This window comes from Pelodiscus sinensis, chromosome 4, assembly GCF_052426305.1.
Source record: "Pelodiscus sinensis isolate ZL-2025 chromosome 4, ASM5242630v1, whole genome shotgun sequence".
NCBI lineage: Eukaryota > Metazoa > Chordata > Testudines > Trionychidae > Pelodiscus > Pelodiscus sinensis.
The window spans coordinates 52870379-52889282 of NC_143055.1; the positions used below are offsets into that span (position 1 = coordinate 52870379).

At 38.9% G+C, this 18904-nt stretch overlaps 1 protein-coding gene across 5 annotated transcripts in view; it reads right to left on the reverse strand.

Annotated features, from left to right (window-relative positions):
* The window catches only part of DLC1 (DLC1 Rho GTPase activating protein), a 385314-nt gene that overhangs the window by 346494 nt on the left and 19916 nt on the right, over window positions 1–18904 (reverse strand). Inside the window, exons 1-3 of one of the 5 annotated variants that reach the window (XM_075930377.2) lie at window positions 18277–18507; window positions 14078–14198; window positions 1931–3095 (exon numbers count right to left, since the gene is read on the reverse strand). In XM_075930377.2, the coding sequence (XP_075786492.2) occupies window positions 1931–2992 (1062 nt within the window). In that variant the 5' untranslated portion in view covers window positions 2993–3095; window positions 14078–14198; window positions 18277–18507. Of the gene's footprint in view, window positions 1–1930; window positions 3096–14077; window positions 14199–17382; window positions 17733–18276; window positions 18508–18904 lie in introns of those variants that run through there. The other 4 variants (XM_006113503.5, XM_006113504.5, XM_006113505.5 and 1 more) reach the window with 4 other exon arrangements.

Here is an 18904-nt window from a genome sequence, read left to right on the forward strand (position 1 = left end):
ATCTTAATCAGATTACATTCCATAGAAATCCCATTGTGGGTATCACTAGTCACACACTATTATTTTACACTAATGATATCATCTAAAAAATATAATATATACATGTGCTGTAAAATGAATACTTTAGCTGGATAAATTATATACACACCAAAATTAGCAACTGCAAAATCTATGAACACCAGTTCTTGACAGTGTGGCTTATCTGACAACTGACAGCTATGACCATTCAAATGACACATATACCAGAAGTAACATACTGAAAGCAGAATTGCTGAGAGCATCATAATAGTACTAGCCAATGCTTAGTGAATCAATGCTGTGATATCACCCATGGAGAGATATATGAACACTGATAATATTTGGACTATATAGAGAGGCATAAATGTGATATTGTTAGGATTTTGTGTTAACTGGCAGTTCAGATAGAAATAAAAAGGAAAGACTGAACTAACAGAGGTAAGTCACAAATACTGTGACTTTAAATCAATTTAACAGTCATTACAGAGTTATGAAGTACAGCATTTAACACTAAAGTAAGGCTGTGTATGAAAGTTTCTAGAGCCTTTTGTAAAAGCTGCATGTAGCTTCCAACCATAACAAAACTCTTACTGAGTGTTAATGTTTCCAAACAGTGTACACAAGGGAGTGATAGCCACAAGTCAGGATGCTGTGTTGGCATACAGTGGTTTGGACATGCTGCTTCATGCTTTAGAGGTTGTGATTTAGTGAAACAACCACTGAGACACTGAATATCTCATCTGATGGCAAAACCACAATTTTATAGAAACCAGATTTCTGAAAAATACAAGAGGAGCTGGGCATTATTGCTCAACGTGGGCTTGGCCAAAAGAAGAGCCACCAATATAATGTAAGTATTGGACAGAGAGAATAAAAGCTTGTTTATAATGTATGTTAGTCCATGTTGAGTGTGTATGTGTGTGTGTGTCATTTGTTACTTGACCTATATGGACCCCATTGGTATTCAGTAAAAGTTACCCAATCTGTATTAATACGAAATAATTTGAAACAGGCTAAATTAACACACATCAGAATCCACACCAGACAGCTAATGTGTAGCACAGTAGTGTGCCTTGAAATTCATACTAATACACTGCATAGACAAGCTCTAAGCCTCACACAGCCCACAGAAAAAGACTTAGGGCCCAAGCCTGCACTCCCATGCTCAGTAAAACTCTTCCTACAGAAGTCAATGGGAGTTTTGCTCCTGCTGGGATTGTGGGATCTGACCCTTAGAGTTTTGGAATTATTTTTTCCCCCTGTCTGAAGAGCCCATGAAGTTCTCTCATTGCTCTGAGTCTGAAAACATCAAGAGCTTCTGCTACCTTCATGCCAGCAACATATTTTGTGAGAACTCTCTCACAGGAGTTCGGTGGAACTCAAATAGCTGTTCCCTGTACTTCACATCACCAATACTCCACAAGTTTTAGAATTTCCTTTTAAAAATTTGCAACATTTTCCTCCCCATTCCTTTTAATAAAGACGCCATACAGCTGCAAACGTAACTTGTATCTAAAAACAAACTCTGAGAGTTGATACTAGCAAAAAGATGCACACACACACACAGAAAACCCTGGGAAGGCTGCTTACTGATTTACCCATGATAAAAATAGTTAGAAGAGAAGAGAAAGTTGTGATCAAAGATGTTTTATATATATATATATATATAAAATTATAAACAAATACAAAGAGTATACCAATTCACTAGAAAGCAATTTTCAGATCTTAAAAATGGCTATACATCCATGTCATACGTTTCCAAATTGTTTCGCAGAAGCATGTGCAATACCTGGCATCTGCACAACATTATAAGAGATATTTACCTTAATCCTGGAATAAATCAGCCATGAGATTACATGAGAAAAGGTTGACCAAAACTAAAATAAAACCCCTCAATTTGTGTGCATCTTACCTTTCTTTTGCGCAGTTTCACTTGCGTGTCCGTAAATTCCTGGGTGTATAGATTATCCTTCAGATATAAACACTGCATGCCTTCCACTGGAGTGATATTTGTAGGGCATTTATTTTGAGGAACCGCTTGAGGTTCTGTGAAACCACTTTCATCCAGTCCATTTTCCATTGACATTATATGGGAACTGGGAGAAGATTGTATAAGGTAGTTACTGGAATCTGCCATTGAGAATGGCTGTCTACCACTGCCAGTATACAGACCAGGAGAAAACTCACCCTGGGCCACATTATAGTTAGCCTTTTCATGCCCATCTTTAGGAGCGTCTGATTTCCTACGCTGTCGTGCAATTACAGCAGTATGAAGCAGCTGTTTTTCAGGCATGATTTCCTTCACATTCAGAGAACTTGAAAGATTTTCTCTTGGGGCATCTATTACTTCATTTAAGCTTTTATCATTATAAAGCTCCAGGCTTTTCCTAATACTGCCACAAATGTCCTTCTCTTCCTTTTCTTCTTCAGGGACTGTGTCATATTCAGGTTCATCCATATCCCCTATTGTTTCAGAAATGTTAGATTCCCTATTTGTTTTTATTATTGCTACCATCTTTGTTAAGGAGCCTGCTCCTCCTAAACTGCTCTCTTCATCTGTCAGTTTCCTTCCAATTGTAGTTAAATGGTGATTTACTTTATCCAAACTGAAATTTAAAACGACATCGTCATCATCATCAGAAATATGAACCAAAGTTTCTGTGCTGGCTTCCAAGGAAAGAAAATGTTCCTCCTCCTCATGGTTATCATTTTCATCCACTTCTTTTGAAATGTTGCTAAGTAGTTTTGCAGGGAAGCCAATCAGTTCTCCACCATGGCAGCAGTCTGGTAAAGAAACACGTTTTTCTTTTTGGTCCACATTTAAAACTTCATCTTTTTCCATACTTGCTTGAAAGTTATCAGCTACAAGTCCATGATGACATGCTGTATTATACTCAACAGAATTGGAAGGCAGCAAGCCCATCCACTGGGTCACATGTTCTTCCCAGCTTCTCTTTCTGATTGCTAGAGACATGTCATAATAGTTCAGGCTGCGAGGTACATTCTATACAGGACCAGAGGAGATGACATGGCTGCATTGAGTTCCAGAGGGAGAGACAGTTTCATCATTTCAACATCTGTAAGAAATGAGAGAAGTTTTGTTACCGATTCAACTCTAAGAAAGAGACAAGAGTAGAAACAGCTTAAACAAAAATGTAAAAGCAAAGATAAGAGCATGGGGTTGGAAGGGAGGAATTTAAAAGGATGTTTTGTGAAAAAGCTTAATAGTTATCATATAAACTTGATGGCAGTTATGATTTAGAATAGCTTACTTTTTTATTACTTTCCAATAAACAAGCTTATGGGCAGGCTACTGGTTTCACAAGCCAGATTTTGACAATGAGTCTCTCTTCACTATTTCTGTCATAAGATATCCATTTTCATGCTTATAAAATGTATTAAATCTTGTGACTCCCAGAACACAAAGTAAGTTTGCATTTCTTCTTCATGAAAGGAAATCCATGTTGCCCAGACCTTACATTACCATCTGAAAGCTTGGATCTGAAGCTGATGATTATTTAGAATTTCACAAATGTTATAAACCTCTCTTTATCATGCTGTAAAATTTCAGCCCAAACCCGCAGACAAGTAGTGGCTGTCATTCTTATTAACATGAGTAGTTTCACTGGTTTCAATGAGACTAGTGACAATAGTAATACATCCAGAAGTGTTTTCAGGATTGGGCTCTTAAAGGGGCTAAAACGTCAATAAACCAGTTGAAGTAATTTAACTTTCTGGAATACTTCTCGCTTCAGGTAGGTCTAGCAGTTGAAGGAAAAATTGGTTTATTAGTGGCCACACAGGTCATGATCTGTCATCATCATTTCCATGAATGACCCTTAAGGCCCCACAAGTTCTGTTAGGCTCCGTGCAGGGAGAGAGGCCACCTATGTGCATCATCCTGAAAGATCAGAGCCTCAGTCATTAGAGCACTCTAGCTATTTTAATAAACATTTGTTTAAATTGTAATTATGACATATTTTATAAGCCCCTACAATTCTATTAGTTTGTTTGTGTCGCTTACCATGTTGGCAAGTACTTACTTAAGTGTCCCCACTAAGATCAGTAAGATTACTCACATGAGTAAGCATTGGCCAGTGCAAGGAAGGTTTCTACAACTGGTCCTTGTATCTGATTATTTAGATAGCAATGTATTCGAATCTATTCCCTCTGACTTTTAAATGTCTGAACCATTGGACAAAGGAAACACATTACAGCTATTTAACTTATGCAATCTAATAAAAGACAGAGCAACAAGTTCTGTATCAAATAATGAAACAAAACTACTGGGCTGTCAAACATTGCAAGTTCAAGGAGCAGACACTTCTACTTTTCACTCCCTACATAAGAACTGTCAGCACTTAGCACGAATCTGCTTATTGATTTCAGCAATAAAGAAGATTAACTGCCAAGTTTGTTCTGGGTCATTTCAGCCCACTACAGCAAGCTCCAATTGCCCACCACGCCACAAGGCTGTTCTGACAAATCACATGCCCGAAGGTATAAAAGTAGGCAGCTTGAAAGAAATGCAGAATTATGACTGCAGTCTCTGTAAATTATGCCCTGACAAAGTGACTTTTTCAATGGACTTGTGCACACCCTGAGATCTGTAATTTCTTTTTAGGATGGCAAGTTTCATTTAACATTTTCCACCTTTCTGGAAGTTTGTACTTAAAAAGAAAATATAGTCAGAGGGTATCAAAAATCTGGCACAAGTCATTATAGTGTGGGAGGCAGAGGAAGATGGAAAGAAAAACAGTCAGGCAATTGCTCTCCTCTCCCTCACCCCCCGAAAAATACACAGCAACAAAGCTATTTTCACAGACAAAATTTGGAAGTGAAAGGATGATTTGAGATTCTCTTTTCCCTTTTGTTAAGCACTTTTCATGTGAACATCCCAATGCATTTTAGAAAAAACATTTGTAATACATCATCTCTTTTATTTTCATCAATTTAGTTGAGTAAATTGGAAGTCTGAAGAGGTTATATAGTTTTCTTGTGATCATACAATGAGTTTAAGATGAGAATACAGGCATCCTGAGGATATAGCACCAGATTATACTGTCCTCCAAAGGACACTGATATATGTACTTCTAGCCATTTTTTGGCTGGCAATCTGAAAATGCCAGCATTCTAAGGGTTAATGGGTGTGTGGTAGTCCCATTGCTGTTAAATGGAGTTACATGTGTGCAGTGAGGGCAGAACAGATCTCTCACTGTTTTTCATTTTTGGATGTGGCAGGTTATATTTCATGGGGGATGAAAAAACAAATAAATCTCACTTTAGGAACCCTTCTGTTTTACTTATGCTATCACACTCTCTTTGGCTCTCTAATGAATAGCAGACAAAAGGATTAAATTAGAGAATATCAAATGTTTTGCTTGAAATTCAAGACAAATAAATGTATGGCAAGGGCATTTTCATTGTTTCCTACACATTGTTTCCTGTGTAGTAACATGGAGTATGAAAGATTTACCAGATACATACGAATGTAGCCAGACGACTAAAGTGACTAGTTAGAAAGGCCCTTCCATGCCCTCCTTACAGACCACTTACCCACAGATCAGTGGAAGCGCAGTTACTCTATCCTTGCCCCTATTGCCAAAGGTCTGGAATTTCCTACCAGAATATGACCTGTGGAGCATGCTAGGAATGCCTTCTCTCTCTAATCCCCTGTGTACTAAATGGATAGGCGTCATTCTTCTCTCATTTCCTCCCCTCATCTTCAGAGCCCCCCGTTGTCCATGTCTGTCTCCATGCTATCGACACTTTCCAAACACTGCATCCCCAATATTTCTGAGAAGGACATGATCCCAGCATTCCATCTCCTGTCTAGGTACTATATGGGGGTATGTCTACACTATAGGGGTATGTCTACACTAGCCACCCTAGTTCGAACTAGGGTGGCTAATGTACACATTCGAAGATGCAAATGAAGCCTGGGATTTAAATATCCCAGGCTTCATTTGCATGTTCCCGGGCGCTGCCATTTTTAGTGTCCTAATTCGAACTACCGTTATTCCTGCAAGGAGGTTTAACGGTAGTTTGAATTAGGAGCTTTACTTCTAACTACCTAGTCTGTGCCGTGTGTAGCCGCGGGCAGGTAGTTCGAACTATAGGGCATTTAAAAATGGCTGCACCCGGGAATGTGCAAATGAAAGCCCGGGATATTTAAATCCTGGGCTTCATTTGCAAGTTTGAATGCCTACAATAGCCACCCTAGTTCGAAGTAGGGTGGCAGTGTAAACATACCCTGGGAGAGTTACTGCCAACCAGGCCCGGCCAGGCTCTCCCCCTGCTCCTCTCAGAACCAGCACATCAAAGAAGAGCTTTAGATAGAAATAGCAAAACAAGTCAATAAGTTATTCCCCCACCATCTCAACAATAGTATTCATTTATGTCTTGCACAGGCTGTAGATGGGAGAGATTTTGCACAATTGGATAGACTGAGGCCTTCTATTCTATAAAACACACCAATGTAATCATCCTGTTATATATGCACACATTCAAGAGATCAATAATATGTATTTTGATAGTTTCACCTTCATTTGCATGTTGCTTCCACATAGCAAACATTGTTTAAGATAGTGAATAGTGCTGATATTAAGACAGAAGGTTGCTTACAAACTGTTCAACATAAAATATAACTCTTAGCTCTCTGCTCAGCTCATTAAATTAAGTCCCTCTTCCTGTCTTGTTTCAAATATTCTGACTTGAAAATGTTTCAGTTTTTGTAAACAAATATTTCTATGCCTATATTAATTATACTCAACTATACCATAATGCATTACTTTTCTCAGACTCAATCATTTTTGATGTACCCTGAATGGCATGTAAATATTTGCAAGAAACTAGAAAAATAATTTGTTACGTGGGTATTTCTGTATTGAAGCAATATAAAGCAAGCAGGCAAGTTTAAGCAGTTTGCCAATTGCTAAAGCATTAACTTAGTTGTATTATGTTGCTAAATCCAAAAGAAAGAATTAAAACTATCAGGCTATGTCTACATTGGTGCGATCTTGCGCCAAAGCGTCCGTTTTAGCGCAAAAACATGCTGCCTGTCTACACTGGCAGGGAGTTCTTGCGCAAGAACACTGATATTCTAATGTGTGAAATCAGTGCTTCTTGCGCAAGAACTATGATGCTCCCGCTCAGGAATAAGCCCTCTTGTGCAACTGTTCTTATGTGAGAGGCCAGTGTAGACAGGCAACATGAATTTCTTGCGCAAGAAAGCCCGATGGCTAAAATGGCCATCGGAGCTTTCTTGTACAAGAGAGCATCTACACTGGCATGGATGCTCTTGTGCAAAAGCACATCTCTTGCGCAAAGGCACATGCCAGTGTAGACGCTGTCTTGCGCAAATACTTTAACGCAAGAACTCTTGCATTAAAGAGTATTTGCGCAAGGTCATGCCAATGTACACGAAGCCTCAGAGTGATAAACCCATAACAGCAGGAATAACTCCCAAATACTAACATTGTTACGGGTAATACTCATTGGTAATATAGAAAACAAAACAAAAACTCCATGGAATTCTTCATTGTCCTGGCAATATACCCTCTAGACTTCTGGCCAACACATTGGAACAGAACAGAGCCTGAATCTATAAACCTCTTTTTGTTTTTAGTTGATCCCAGTGGGTGTTAGGAGTGGACTTTGAGGACTAAACCACTGTTTTCTATAAAACTGTGCAATGAAGAAACTAGTGAATATTTTGTAAATGATCATCATCTCTGTTCTTTTATTTAAAGAGCTCCAAGTAACCTGGGATACACCAACCACACACAAAGCAATTTATATGTTTGTCGACTGCCTGGTGTTATTTGCAGGTGCAAGCTAAACTGATCCAAACCAAGTTTAAATTATTGTAAGAGTTTCCACACCTAAAATTGCATTGGTTTGTATATAGACAAGTCCCTAATCTCACCAAAAAGCTGTAGTCACATTTGATGCTATAATTTTATTACTCTGTTCCTCTATAAGAAAATCCATAAGTGAATTATACATTTTATTTTTATTTATATACATATTATAAATAAAAAACTTAGCTAACAAAAAACTCCACATATTTCTCACTGAATTTTTACACAAAGTTAATATTTTCTAACAAAAATCTGAAAAAAGGATAGGCTAATAAGCTAATAAAAATCCTCAGTTAACTACCCAAGGCCTCATCTCTCATAACTTTCTGAGGATTTCCTTTTCCTAGAGGGAATCAGTTTTATTATCTCACAAAAAGTCATTACGTATCTTCCTTTATACACTTTGACATATATCTGAATGCAGCACTTATATCTTATTAGCTATCAGTGAAAAATAAAATACTGTTAGACTCATTTTCTGTACTATGCTAAGTATCTTTTGCATAAAAGTTTTAAAGTCCTAAGTCCATTCAGCCTATGCAAGAGTATTCTAAAAACCCCAGAAATTAGATGCGTCAATCTATGATGCGAGCTCAACAAATGGTTCTTGCATACAAGTCCAAAGTCTTAGAAACCAATACTGTTTACATACATTGACCAAGAAATGACCCCTCCCCAACATTCTCAATACATCTTAATTTTTCTCTAGAAAACAAAAAAATATTAACACGTTGCTTAACTTTATAATGGTTTGCTTCCTTTCAAAATGTCTTGCTTCACCATCATTGAAAGAGGGTTTGAAAGAATAGACAATTGGTGATCATACAATATTTATTTTTAAATGTGTTATCTGGATTATTTCCTGAGCTAGAGAATCAGCCTTCTCTCAAGGAGAAGGGAAGGAAAAAGAAAGCATCCAAAGGCAAAGTGAACTATTTCCACACTTTACCAGGCTTATTTATTATCTCTGTGGGAAAGTTTACACTGGCAGTGTGCTTGAGGTAGTGCACTAACGTAGTAGAGTATCTGGGGGTAGCACAGGCAGAAGCTTAAGCTAGCTACCCTAGTTACTCAGAGGGTCTGGGTGGGTTTGTAATCAGAACGGTTGCTCATGCTACCCTTGGCTACATTATGATTTAAGGGTGATCTCTTGAGCAGAGCTAACATATGTCTGTCTACCCAAGCATATTATTCCTTTGGACTCTTTGTACAATCTAATATCGCCAGTTAGACAATTTATTACTTATTTATGTGACTTTCTTAGTAATATCTAGTAGGAGTTCAAGGCTGAACATTCACACATTCAAAGGCCCAGATTATTTCAAATATATATCATTTTAATGTTTTTTCTTCCGTTTTATTGACTGTCTGAACAGAGTGTTCTGCATATTATGGAACAGCAGCAGACATCTTTTCTCCAGGGAGGAAAAAAAACACAAAACAAATATGTGGATTAGTCCTCCTTTCATGGAAGTCAGGCACTTTTGCCATTGATTTCCACAGAAGCAGAATCAGGCTGAAGGATGAATTTGATGCTGAACTTCAGCTAGTGTGTCTTATTTATCTGCAGGTGGGTCTACACTCTGAGCTAGGGATGCAATTCCTAGCTCAAGAAGACATACTCCTGAAAGTTCTGATAGAGTGTAGCTGTAAGAGCCTGGCTGAAATGGATGGGTTAGGCTCAATGAATAAAATCTCTGAGACCATTGATACGGGTTCAGGTGGCTAGCTCTTCTTGCTGCTCATGCAGCTGTGGCTGCACTCTATTTTTAGCACACTATCTCAGTTGGGCCTTTCCTTGAACTGAGATTTCCCCCACCTTTCCTGCCCCCTTCCCCCTCCCCCCAGTTCAGTGCATAGATATACCTGGAACATTTATTTAAATTTCCAAAATCATCTGTGCTTCCTAGGATGATCATTTTTAACCTGTGGTGAAGTTAATAGAAAAACTGATCATTGTATTCACTGGAGGGGAGGGGAAAAGAGGGGGAGGGTGAAGGGTGGAGGGAGACAGTCCAAAACCTGCAGTGTAAAGGCCACATTTTCTAGCTATACATGATTATCATATCAAAACCAAATTTAATTGTGACTTTATTTCCAAAGCATATAAGATTCATATAAGAATCCAAAGCTATAAGAAAGGATGTGGACACATTGGAGAGGGTTCAGCGGAGGGTGACCAAAATGATTTGGGAGCTGGAGCACATGACCTTTGAGGAGAGGTTGAGGGATTTGGGCTTGTTTAGTCTGCAGAAGAGACGAGTGCGGGAGGATTTGATTGGAACCTTCCTTCAGAAAGTTGAAGGCTGCTAAGAGGATGGAGAGAGGCTGTTCACAGTAGTGACAGATGGCAGAACAAGGAGCAATGGTCTCAGGTTACAGTGGGGGAAGTCTGGGCTGGATATTAGGAAAAACTATTTTACGAGGAGGGTGCTGAAGCACTGGAATGGGTCATCTAGGGAGGTGGTGGAAATCTCCATCCCTAGAGGCTTTTAAGTCTTGGCTTGACAAAGTGCTGGCTGGGTTGATTTAGTTGGGATTGGTCCTGCCTTGGGCAGGAGGGCTGGACATGATGACCTCCTGAGATCTCTTCCAGCTCTATGATTCAAACATCCAATAGATATGAAGTAGTGTGACAATTTAAAGAAAAAAATATGATGTGTTATGGCCCCATTCGAAACACTGTTAACAATGGTTGTCAGCAACAAGTCCCATTGATAAAAAATAGTTTAACTGCTAATGTAGATGGGACCAAAAACTCTTTTTGACACTATTACAGAAACGTGACAGATTTGATTGAACAAGGTCTCAGTTACACATTTATACATAATAACCTTGAAAACAGATCTTGTCCCATGTACACTAGTCGTTAAACTTTTTTTCCACTACCAGTTCAGTGGAACAGATTGCTGAATACCAATGCCAGCAATGGCTTTGTTTCCTAGAGGAGATGAGATTTAAGGGGGAAAAGGTACAGGCTGCAAGAAAAAACATACTAGTAATTCCCATTTGGGTGCAACTGAAAATATCCTGAGAGGAAATGGGGCAAGTGCATCTGGAGTATCGTTTAGGATGCTATTGGCAACAAATCATGAGAATGGCAACTGGAATAAGCCTTTGGAAGAGACCAGAGACCACTGAATCTCTTACAGGTGACTTTGCATAGGCAATACCTTGTAGGAGGACTCAATTATATTCACCTCCTTTGTGTGAAGGGAGGTAAAGCTTTCATTCAATTACACATGCTAATCAGCTGGACAGACAGCTGACAAATATAAGCAGAGATTGTGAAATTACTGTATTTTTGCCACATTTTCTCCAAAGCAGCTAGTGACCAGGGAGAAATACCACTTTCAGAAAATTTGATTCCATTTTACATATGCTCTTACGACTGTTATGCTCGTCACTGAAGTAACTGAGCACAAGATGGGCACAGGGACTGACCCTGTTGTGCCCTGCACTCTGGCTAGGGAATGGGGCTGGGAAGGGGGAGGGAGAATGGGGAGGGCAGGGGTTGATCCCATTTAGCTAGCGCCCACTTAAAGTCAGGGTCCACTCAAGTGAGTGCTTCTGGCTATGACACTGGCTAGGATGGGACAGAGTTTCATCGCTAACTAGAAATGGTAGAATACTTTGCTCTCAGATACTGCGGACTGAAGGTACACACCTACAAATCGGTCAATTCAACAAAAAATGATTGCTGCAACTTTTAAAAAAAGCGCTTACTCTCCCTGTGGGTAACTGTACCTTTAATGAAGATTCTGTAATAAAGGGTTCATGAAGCAGATCTCTGCCCAGAACCTTTCCTTGGAGGCATCACTGAATGTCACACCAAACTACACTCAATCTTGCTCAGGTGCTTCTTCATCCAGCTGTTCTTCATGCATGAGCTGATCTCACCCAGGCACTGGGCTATGTTGGTGTCACTGGAGAAAGAACTGATCTTAGTGGGACTCTTCAGGTGAGGGGTCTAGTGATGGAAGTGTAGTTTCCAATCAGTTCTCTTTAGGTGTCCAGTCCAGAAGGATTCAAATGATTTTAGTGCATTCTCTTGGACTTCTGCAGTTTTTCTTAGGTGAGGCAGCAGCATGTCAAATTAGACAGTGCCAAAACTTCCGAGAGATCTAAGGAGTTGAGAATAGGTTGGCAGCAAGAGATCATCACTCAATACAACTAAAGCTATTTCCATCCCATATCTTGGCCTGAATCCAGATTTTGCCAGGACTAGGACATTAACTTCAATTAATTTTTTGGGCTTTAGCTAGCTTTTTATGAGTTTACTCAGATACAGAAGCTTTAATACTGGGTGGAAGTTCACTAGAACTGACATCTGTAGTGTGGATTTTTAGTGCCAGAAACACTGCTATAACAGTGAGGGAAACCAAGAGGAGGGATTAGCAATTCTCATTATGTGGCAGCTTTAAAGAAGTATGTGGAAGATTGTGAACTTGATGTTGTGGTAAATGACACATTTCTTCCTCAGAGGCATATAAATTATGGATTTCTCAGGCAAGGCATGCTTCTTGTTGGTTATTTTTTCCTCTTGATTATTGCCATTTTCTTCTCTCTCATCTCACGAAGTAGTACTGCCAACTTCTGCTCTCTACACTCCCCAAATAGTACAATATTTTCCCATAACCCCTTACTCCATCCTAAAGCTTGTTAGTAAAACCATATCACTCTTTCTGAATCCCTCCAATGCCACTTCAAAGTTTGGGTCACAATCCAACTTCCCCAAAATTCAGTAATTTTCAAAATTGGACATTTTCTATGGCCTAATATAGAAAATTATTGTTATTATGGTAGCACTTGGAGATCTCAATTATGATTGAGTCCCTGTTGTGTCAGGCACTGTACAGACACATTATAAGAAAAATCCTCTGCAGCAAAGACCTTACAATCTACAGAGGTAAGATAGAAAAAGAGTGGGACTGGAAACAGAGATGCAAAGAGATAACAGGTATCATATATGAAGCTCAAATCATTATGCAAATATTTCCATTTTTCAAAGATTTAGTTTGGTCTCCATTTTGATAGAAGAAATACTAAAACAAGACAACAAATCCTTAGAAGAGCAAAAGACAAAAAGAAAAAGAGAGAGAACTGGAGACAACAGTAGATTAAAACATGATTTGAACCATCCTTTAAAGACCCATCGTGCCTAAGGCTTTGTTTTTGTGTTTATATTCGGTGGTTGATGCACAAGCTGCCAAATGTAAAACAATAGGCACTTCCAAGTTCAATGTAAGGTATTTTCCTCATTCAAGAAAAACAAGTAATTATCCTAATATTGGATTATAGCTCCTCTACCACAGGGTAACACTTCAAATACATAGTTTCTAAAAGCATCATCAACAGCAACAAGTTACAACTAGAGAAAAACGGAATTCACCATAATCAACATATAATAAATGCATTCACCATTTTGTGAGAATTAAGAGCCATATTTTCAAAATGCCACAGTCTTACTATTAATTTACACATGGAATTTTGCATGCATGTGATGTTGGGATGCAACTTTGATAGAGTATACTGTATATACCCCAAAACATTTGGAATTGAATGTGGAGCTAACCATTCAACTTATCTGGAAATAACATTTCTACTGAAAATTTGAGTTTTATGGTACCTAGTAATATCCTCATAGAAAACTGAGGGTGCAAACAAGTAAAACATTGTTTAATTGATGTAGCAGAAGCACAGTTTGGGAATCCTTTATCCATCATGGATCAGTATCAAACCTGTAATGAACATATATTCAAGTGCTTTCAACCTAACTGATTGGAAAAGTTGGCTAATTAATATCACTGGTGTTCTACTCTGGAAATTGTCACATTGACCTCAATAGTTACCAGAGTCTAAGGGCCTCAGGAATTACTCCCAAAAGCACTGTTATTTCAAGCATTTCTGCACCCACCCTTTTTTTAAAAATAAAAGGATACAATTTGCAAATAAAAAATAATTTATTTGAAAATATTCTCCTTTAATACAATGGACACATTATATAGAACCAGGATGATTACAATTCACAGGATGATATTCTAAAATTTACTAGTTGGAGAAAAGCATCTACACCTAGCTGAATGTTCTCATCAAACAATTCTCTCCATTTTTCATATGTCTATATACTACTGGCTTCATGTCCTGAGGGATTTAGACCAAAATCTTATAACATATCTATTCATGTGGACTCTTACTGGAGTTTAATCAGGCTCCTCACAGGTATAGGGGTTCATCTGCACAGAACAACTTGCAGGACATAGGCCTTAGGATGCATCTGTTCTCATCTCAGAAATGTAGTTGTGTTGGCACCTGGAACTGAAAGTATTAGTTTTGCTTAGATGATATTGCATGACGAAGGCATCTGCAATTTTAGTTTTGTTTTAGAATTAAAATTTACAAAGTATAGTAGCTAGAATGTGTTGGGGTACAGCTACACTGCGGGGGCTTTTTTGAAAGGAGGTATGCAAATCGTGCTCTTATTTGAATATCTTCTGATTCATTTCCTGGAAGAATTGTTCCCGATATTTGGCCTATATACACAGTACTCCAGTTGAGGTCTAATTAGCACAGAGTAGAATGGAAGAATTACTTCTCATGCCATGCTTACAACACTCCTGCTAATACATCCCAGAATGATGGGGGGTTTTTTTTGTAACAGAGTTACAGGAGCTTTCAAAAGAGAGTTTTTCCCCCAACATTTGGCCCCATGTAGACGGGCCAAATATTGTAAAAACCTCTTCCAGGAAAAGATTCGGAAGAAGACCTACAAATGAAAGTGCAATTTGCATACCTCCTCTCTCTCCTCTCCGCCCCCTCCCCCCGCAGTGTAGGCATACCGGTAGGGATAAACAGTAGTGGAGATGATTTATTTTAAGGATTTCTCCCACTTAAGAAAAAGTAGGCAATTTTTTAACTTTTTAACAACATACAGCTAAAACGACAAAGCTTATCAGATATATCTGCAAAAGGATACAATCAAAAAAGAGTGAACACATATAAAATTGACAAATCAGATTTTAGAATAGAGTGTGGGGGGTGGAGGGTGAGGAGGGGAGGTTAGTGTCTATGAGATAATGTTATTAGAGTTGATAATTGGGGAAGCTATTTTTGTAATGGGAAAGGTAGTTAGCATCTTTGTTAAGGCCCAATTATCACCCCTAATGTTCTGTCAATTATATATGTGGTCACTTTTTTTTGATTGTATCCATTTGGTATATATGGTCATGCCAATTTTCTTCCACAATTTGATCTGAGGAAGTGGGTCTGGCCCACAAAAGCTCATCACCTAATAAACCATCTTGTTAGTCTTTCAAGTGCTGCATAGTCCTGCCTTTTGTTTCAGCAAGACCAGACTAACACGGCTACATCTCTGTTACTATTCCGGATGCAGGAGTAAGGGTTGGAGTGTATGAGGGGCTCAGGGCAGGAGGTTTGGGTGTGTGGGAGGCAGGACAGGGTGCTGGAGGTGGGGAAATAGAGTATTACTTGACCAGGGCTGGACTGATGCACCTGGGCAGCAGTGTGTGGACGTGGGGCTGGGCCAGGATCACTGCAGCCAGATCGTGGCCTCTCCTCCTACCCATGCCCCAGCAGGAGGGGGGCTGCTGCCAGTCCTTCCTGCTGCCAGATGGGGGCCAGACCGTAGGGCTTGCCCCAGCACTGGGGCTGGGGACAGGATGCAGTGGCCTGATGGGGTCTGGTCCCTGATTGGGGCCTTGTTGGCCAGGCTGCCAAAGCTGGATCCCAAGCCTGGTCACCAAAGCCAGGCTGCTGCAACAATTGTGGGGCCACAGCAGCTGGGCCACAGGATCTGCCCTAGGGGCACAGCTGCTGGGGACATACCACGGCAGTCAGATGGGGCCTGAAGCCAGGCCACTGTGGCCAGATGGAGGCATTACTTGCTCAAGAGGGCCCGTGAAGACAGGGAAGAACTGTTTTGCGCAAAAAGCCCCGATGGCTAAAATGGCAATCAGGGCTTTCTTGCGCAAAACCACGTCTAGACTGGCCACGGATGCTTTTGCACAAAAGCACTTTTTGCGCAAAAGCATCCAAGCCAATCTAGACGTGCTTTTGCAGAAATATTTTTAACGGAAAAACTTTTCCGTTAAAAGTATTTCCGCAAAATCATGCCGGTCTAGCCACAGCCTCTCTGTTCCCCTTGGGACCAACATTTCCCAAAGCCTACAGAGCAGTAATCCTGCACGCATTCTTACTGAAGGGCATCCCCTCAGACGGGTGGGGAAGCATGGAATATAAACCATTACTCCTTTCCACTATGGTATTTGGGGCCTTTCTGGATTAATTTCCACTCCTTCATTCCCTTTCATGTCACATAACCATGAAAAACTTCTGGCCCATTATTCTTAAAACAATATTTGGTAAAAACACAGTTAAAACTTTTTTGCAGTTCTCCCCAACATATTTGAAGTGATGACTCATATTTAGTTACCTAATTGGCCAATAACTTTGTAGAATCCTAATGACGCACAGAAGTGAGAAGGAATGTCTCATATTACTTCTGTGTAATAGCTGTCATTCTGGGTATATTGAGAAACAAAGGGATATTTAGAGTTTAATTTGCCATAAAATACATTTCTAATGTGCATCACACTCTAATAGTTAAATAACCTACTTTACATAGAGTAGTGGCTACTATGTTTATAAATTAAAGAAATATCCTAAATATTCTTCTAAATATCTCAGAAAGATTCTCACCACTCTTATTGCTAATATTATTGTTAAGAAAAGAAATGAATTATCGTCAGTTTATGATGACCAATATGTATTTACTGTTTTTTCTTTCTTCTTTCTAAAATGCTTGAATAGCACTTTACACATCAAAACAGTTATCCAGCTGCATTAGGTTATTTTGATTTCTGCTATCTTGATTAATGAAACCCACAGTTAACATCAGATGTCAGGAAATACGCTCTGAAATTTCACATTGAAAATGTACACTTTTAAGAATATTTATTTTTAAGACATGAACTACAGCTAAGGTAGCTCTGGGAAAAAAGCATTAGAGACAAGAGCAAAAGAGATATAAATGATATTCCTATCTAAACTTTTGCTTCAGAGAATTAGTACCAAGGAAAAAATTCTAGCCCTAAACCTCCTCCCTGTTGGCAAATGAGGTTAGAAAAATTATTCACACTTCTGGTTTTCCTATATTATGGCCATAAAAATGCAAGCAAAACCATGCAATGATTTATAACTGAACATAAACATTTAGTATATCATTCATATTTTAAAATACAACTATGATACACATGCATATTGTTTTAGAGTTCACATATTTCTACAATTGTAGTTGGCATACAATCTACCGCTTAGTGTGATTTTTTCTCCAGTTTTACTCTTGAGAACGTAAACCTAGACAGCTCCACTGTAGGATACTGATATTCAATTCAACCAGTTACAGAAAAATGTCTTGATTTTCCAAATCAGCTTTATTTATTTATCGAAATACAAAGCATAAAAGACTCCAAGACTGCCTTACCTATATGAAGAGAAGGTGGAAATCACAGAAATTACCTCGCTAAAAAGTTTGGCCAAAAAAAAAAAAAAAAAACCCCAAAAAAACCCCATCCCCACCCAAAAATCCCTCAGTCCCAGTTAGTTTCCTCTAGCATAAAAGTTCGGATTTCGTTGAGATCACTGCTCTATTCTAAGCACTTTTGCTCAATGTGTGATTCTAATAAAAACACCCTCTGCAGCTGGAGGGAGCCTTAACTAAGCAGAATTCTGTCAAGCTTTTCCCAGTGACTTCTGTCTACTAAATTCAGACTGATGTTTTGTGAAAGGGGCCTCAACAACCAGGCCCAGATTGCCTGAAAAGTATTTCCTGCCTTTGAGTAGTGTGCATATGTGAAAGAAGGACTGCATGGGCGGCGAGGGGGGGGGGGGGGGGGAGGGAGGGTAGGAAGAGGGAAAAAATGAAAAGACGACAAGACTGAACATTTCAAGTCATTTGAGTTAGCCAACTACTGAGACAACTCTGTCAAACTATTAAAAGATTTATGATGCACTTGGAGAATTTAGAAGTATTTTCCATTCCACATTGGTTTATGAAAAAAATATCCTGTTACTGTAACATGCATATGCGACTCACCAGTTGTCCCTAAACATAGGAGAACATCTTTGAATGTCTCGGATCTTTGGGAATTCAAAGCAAGAAATGGGCAGAAAGCAAGTTGGCTTAAATGCCTGACTTTTACAAAATTTCTAGTGCAATTCTGACCATTAATGTCACAGAATTAGATAGGTAAAAGCTACACATGTATACTTAAAATGCATTTTTGCCAGTGAAATTCGCTTGAATCACAAGAAATGAATGACTGTCATTACAGCTTAAAAGTAGATATAGAACAAGTAATGGCATATGCCGCTTTACCTCTACTGGGAATCCTCCAGAGTCACACAAATCCAGCTCTGCAAAAGCAAAAGGACAGACTCCATCTTGATCATATTAGAATTCTGCTGACACAAAACACTTGTAACTATTTCTTTCCAGTTTGACAGAGTGCCTGAATCACATCTCTAGAGAAACCGACAGCATCTACATCCTTCGTTCTATACAAATTTTATGAAACTATCATCTGTTTATCTTTCCTGCTTTCTTCTGCGTCCTCTGAATGATTTCCTCTTAGTTGCTCCAGCCTGGGAACTTGGATTACCATTTGGTTTTGATTAAAACCAGACAGACAGCTCTGTAGAAGTTTGAAAACGAGCTAATGGAAATCACTGGTATGGTTTTAATTAATGTATCAATTAATAATAAATGTTAACTATTCATATAACAAATGGCACAAACTACTATGAACACAAAAATACAGCTCCAAGACAGCAAGATAAATCTTTAAGTGAAATAATGCAAAATTTCCCACACTTTTCTGCCATATACTTTACCCTAGTAACAAAAATCATAGAGAGTTGCTGCCCAATAGCAGGATGAAGCCAAGTTAAGTGGTTTTCTTTTGTTCAGGGAAAAAGTATTGTTGCTGACTTTAACTATCTTTTTA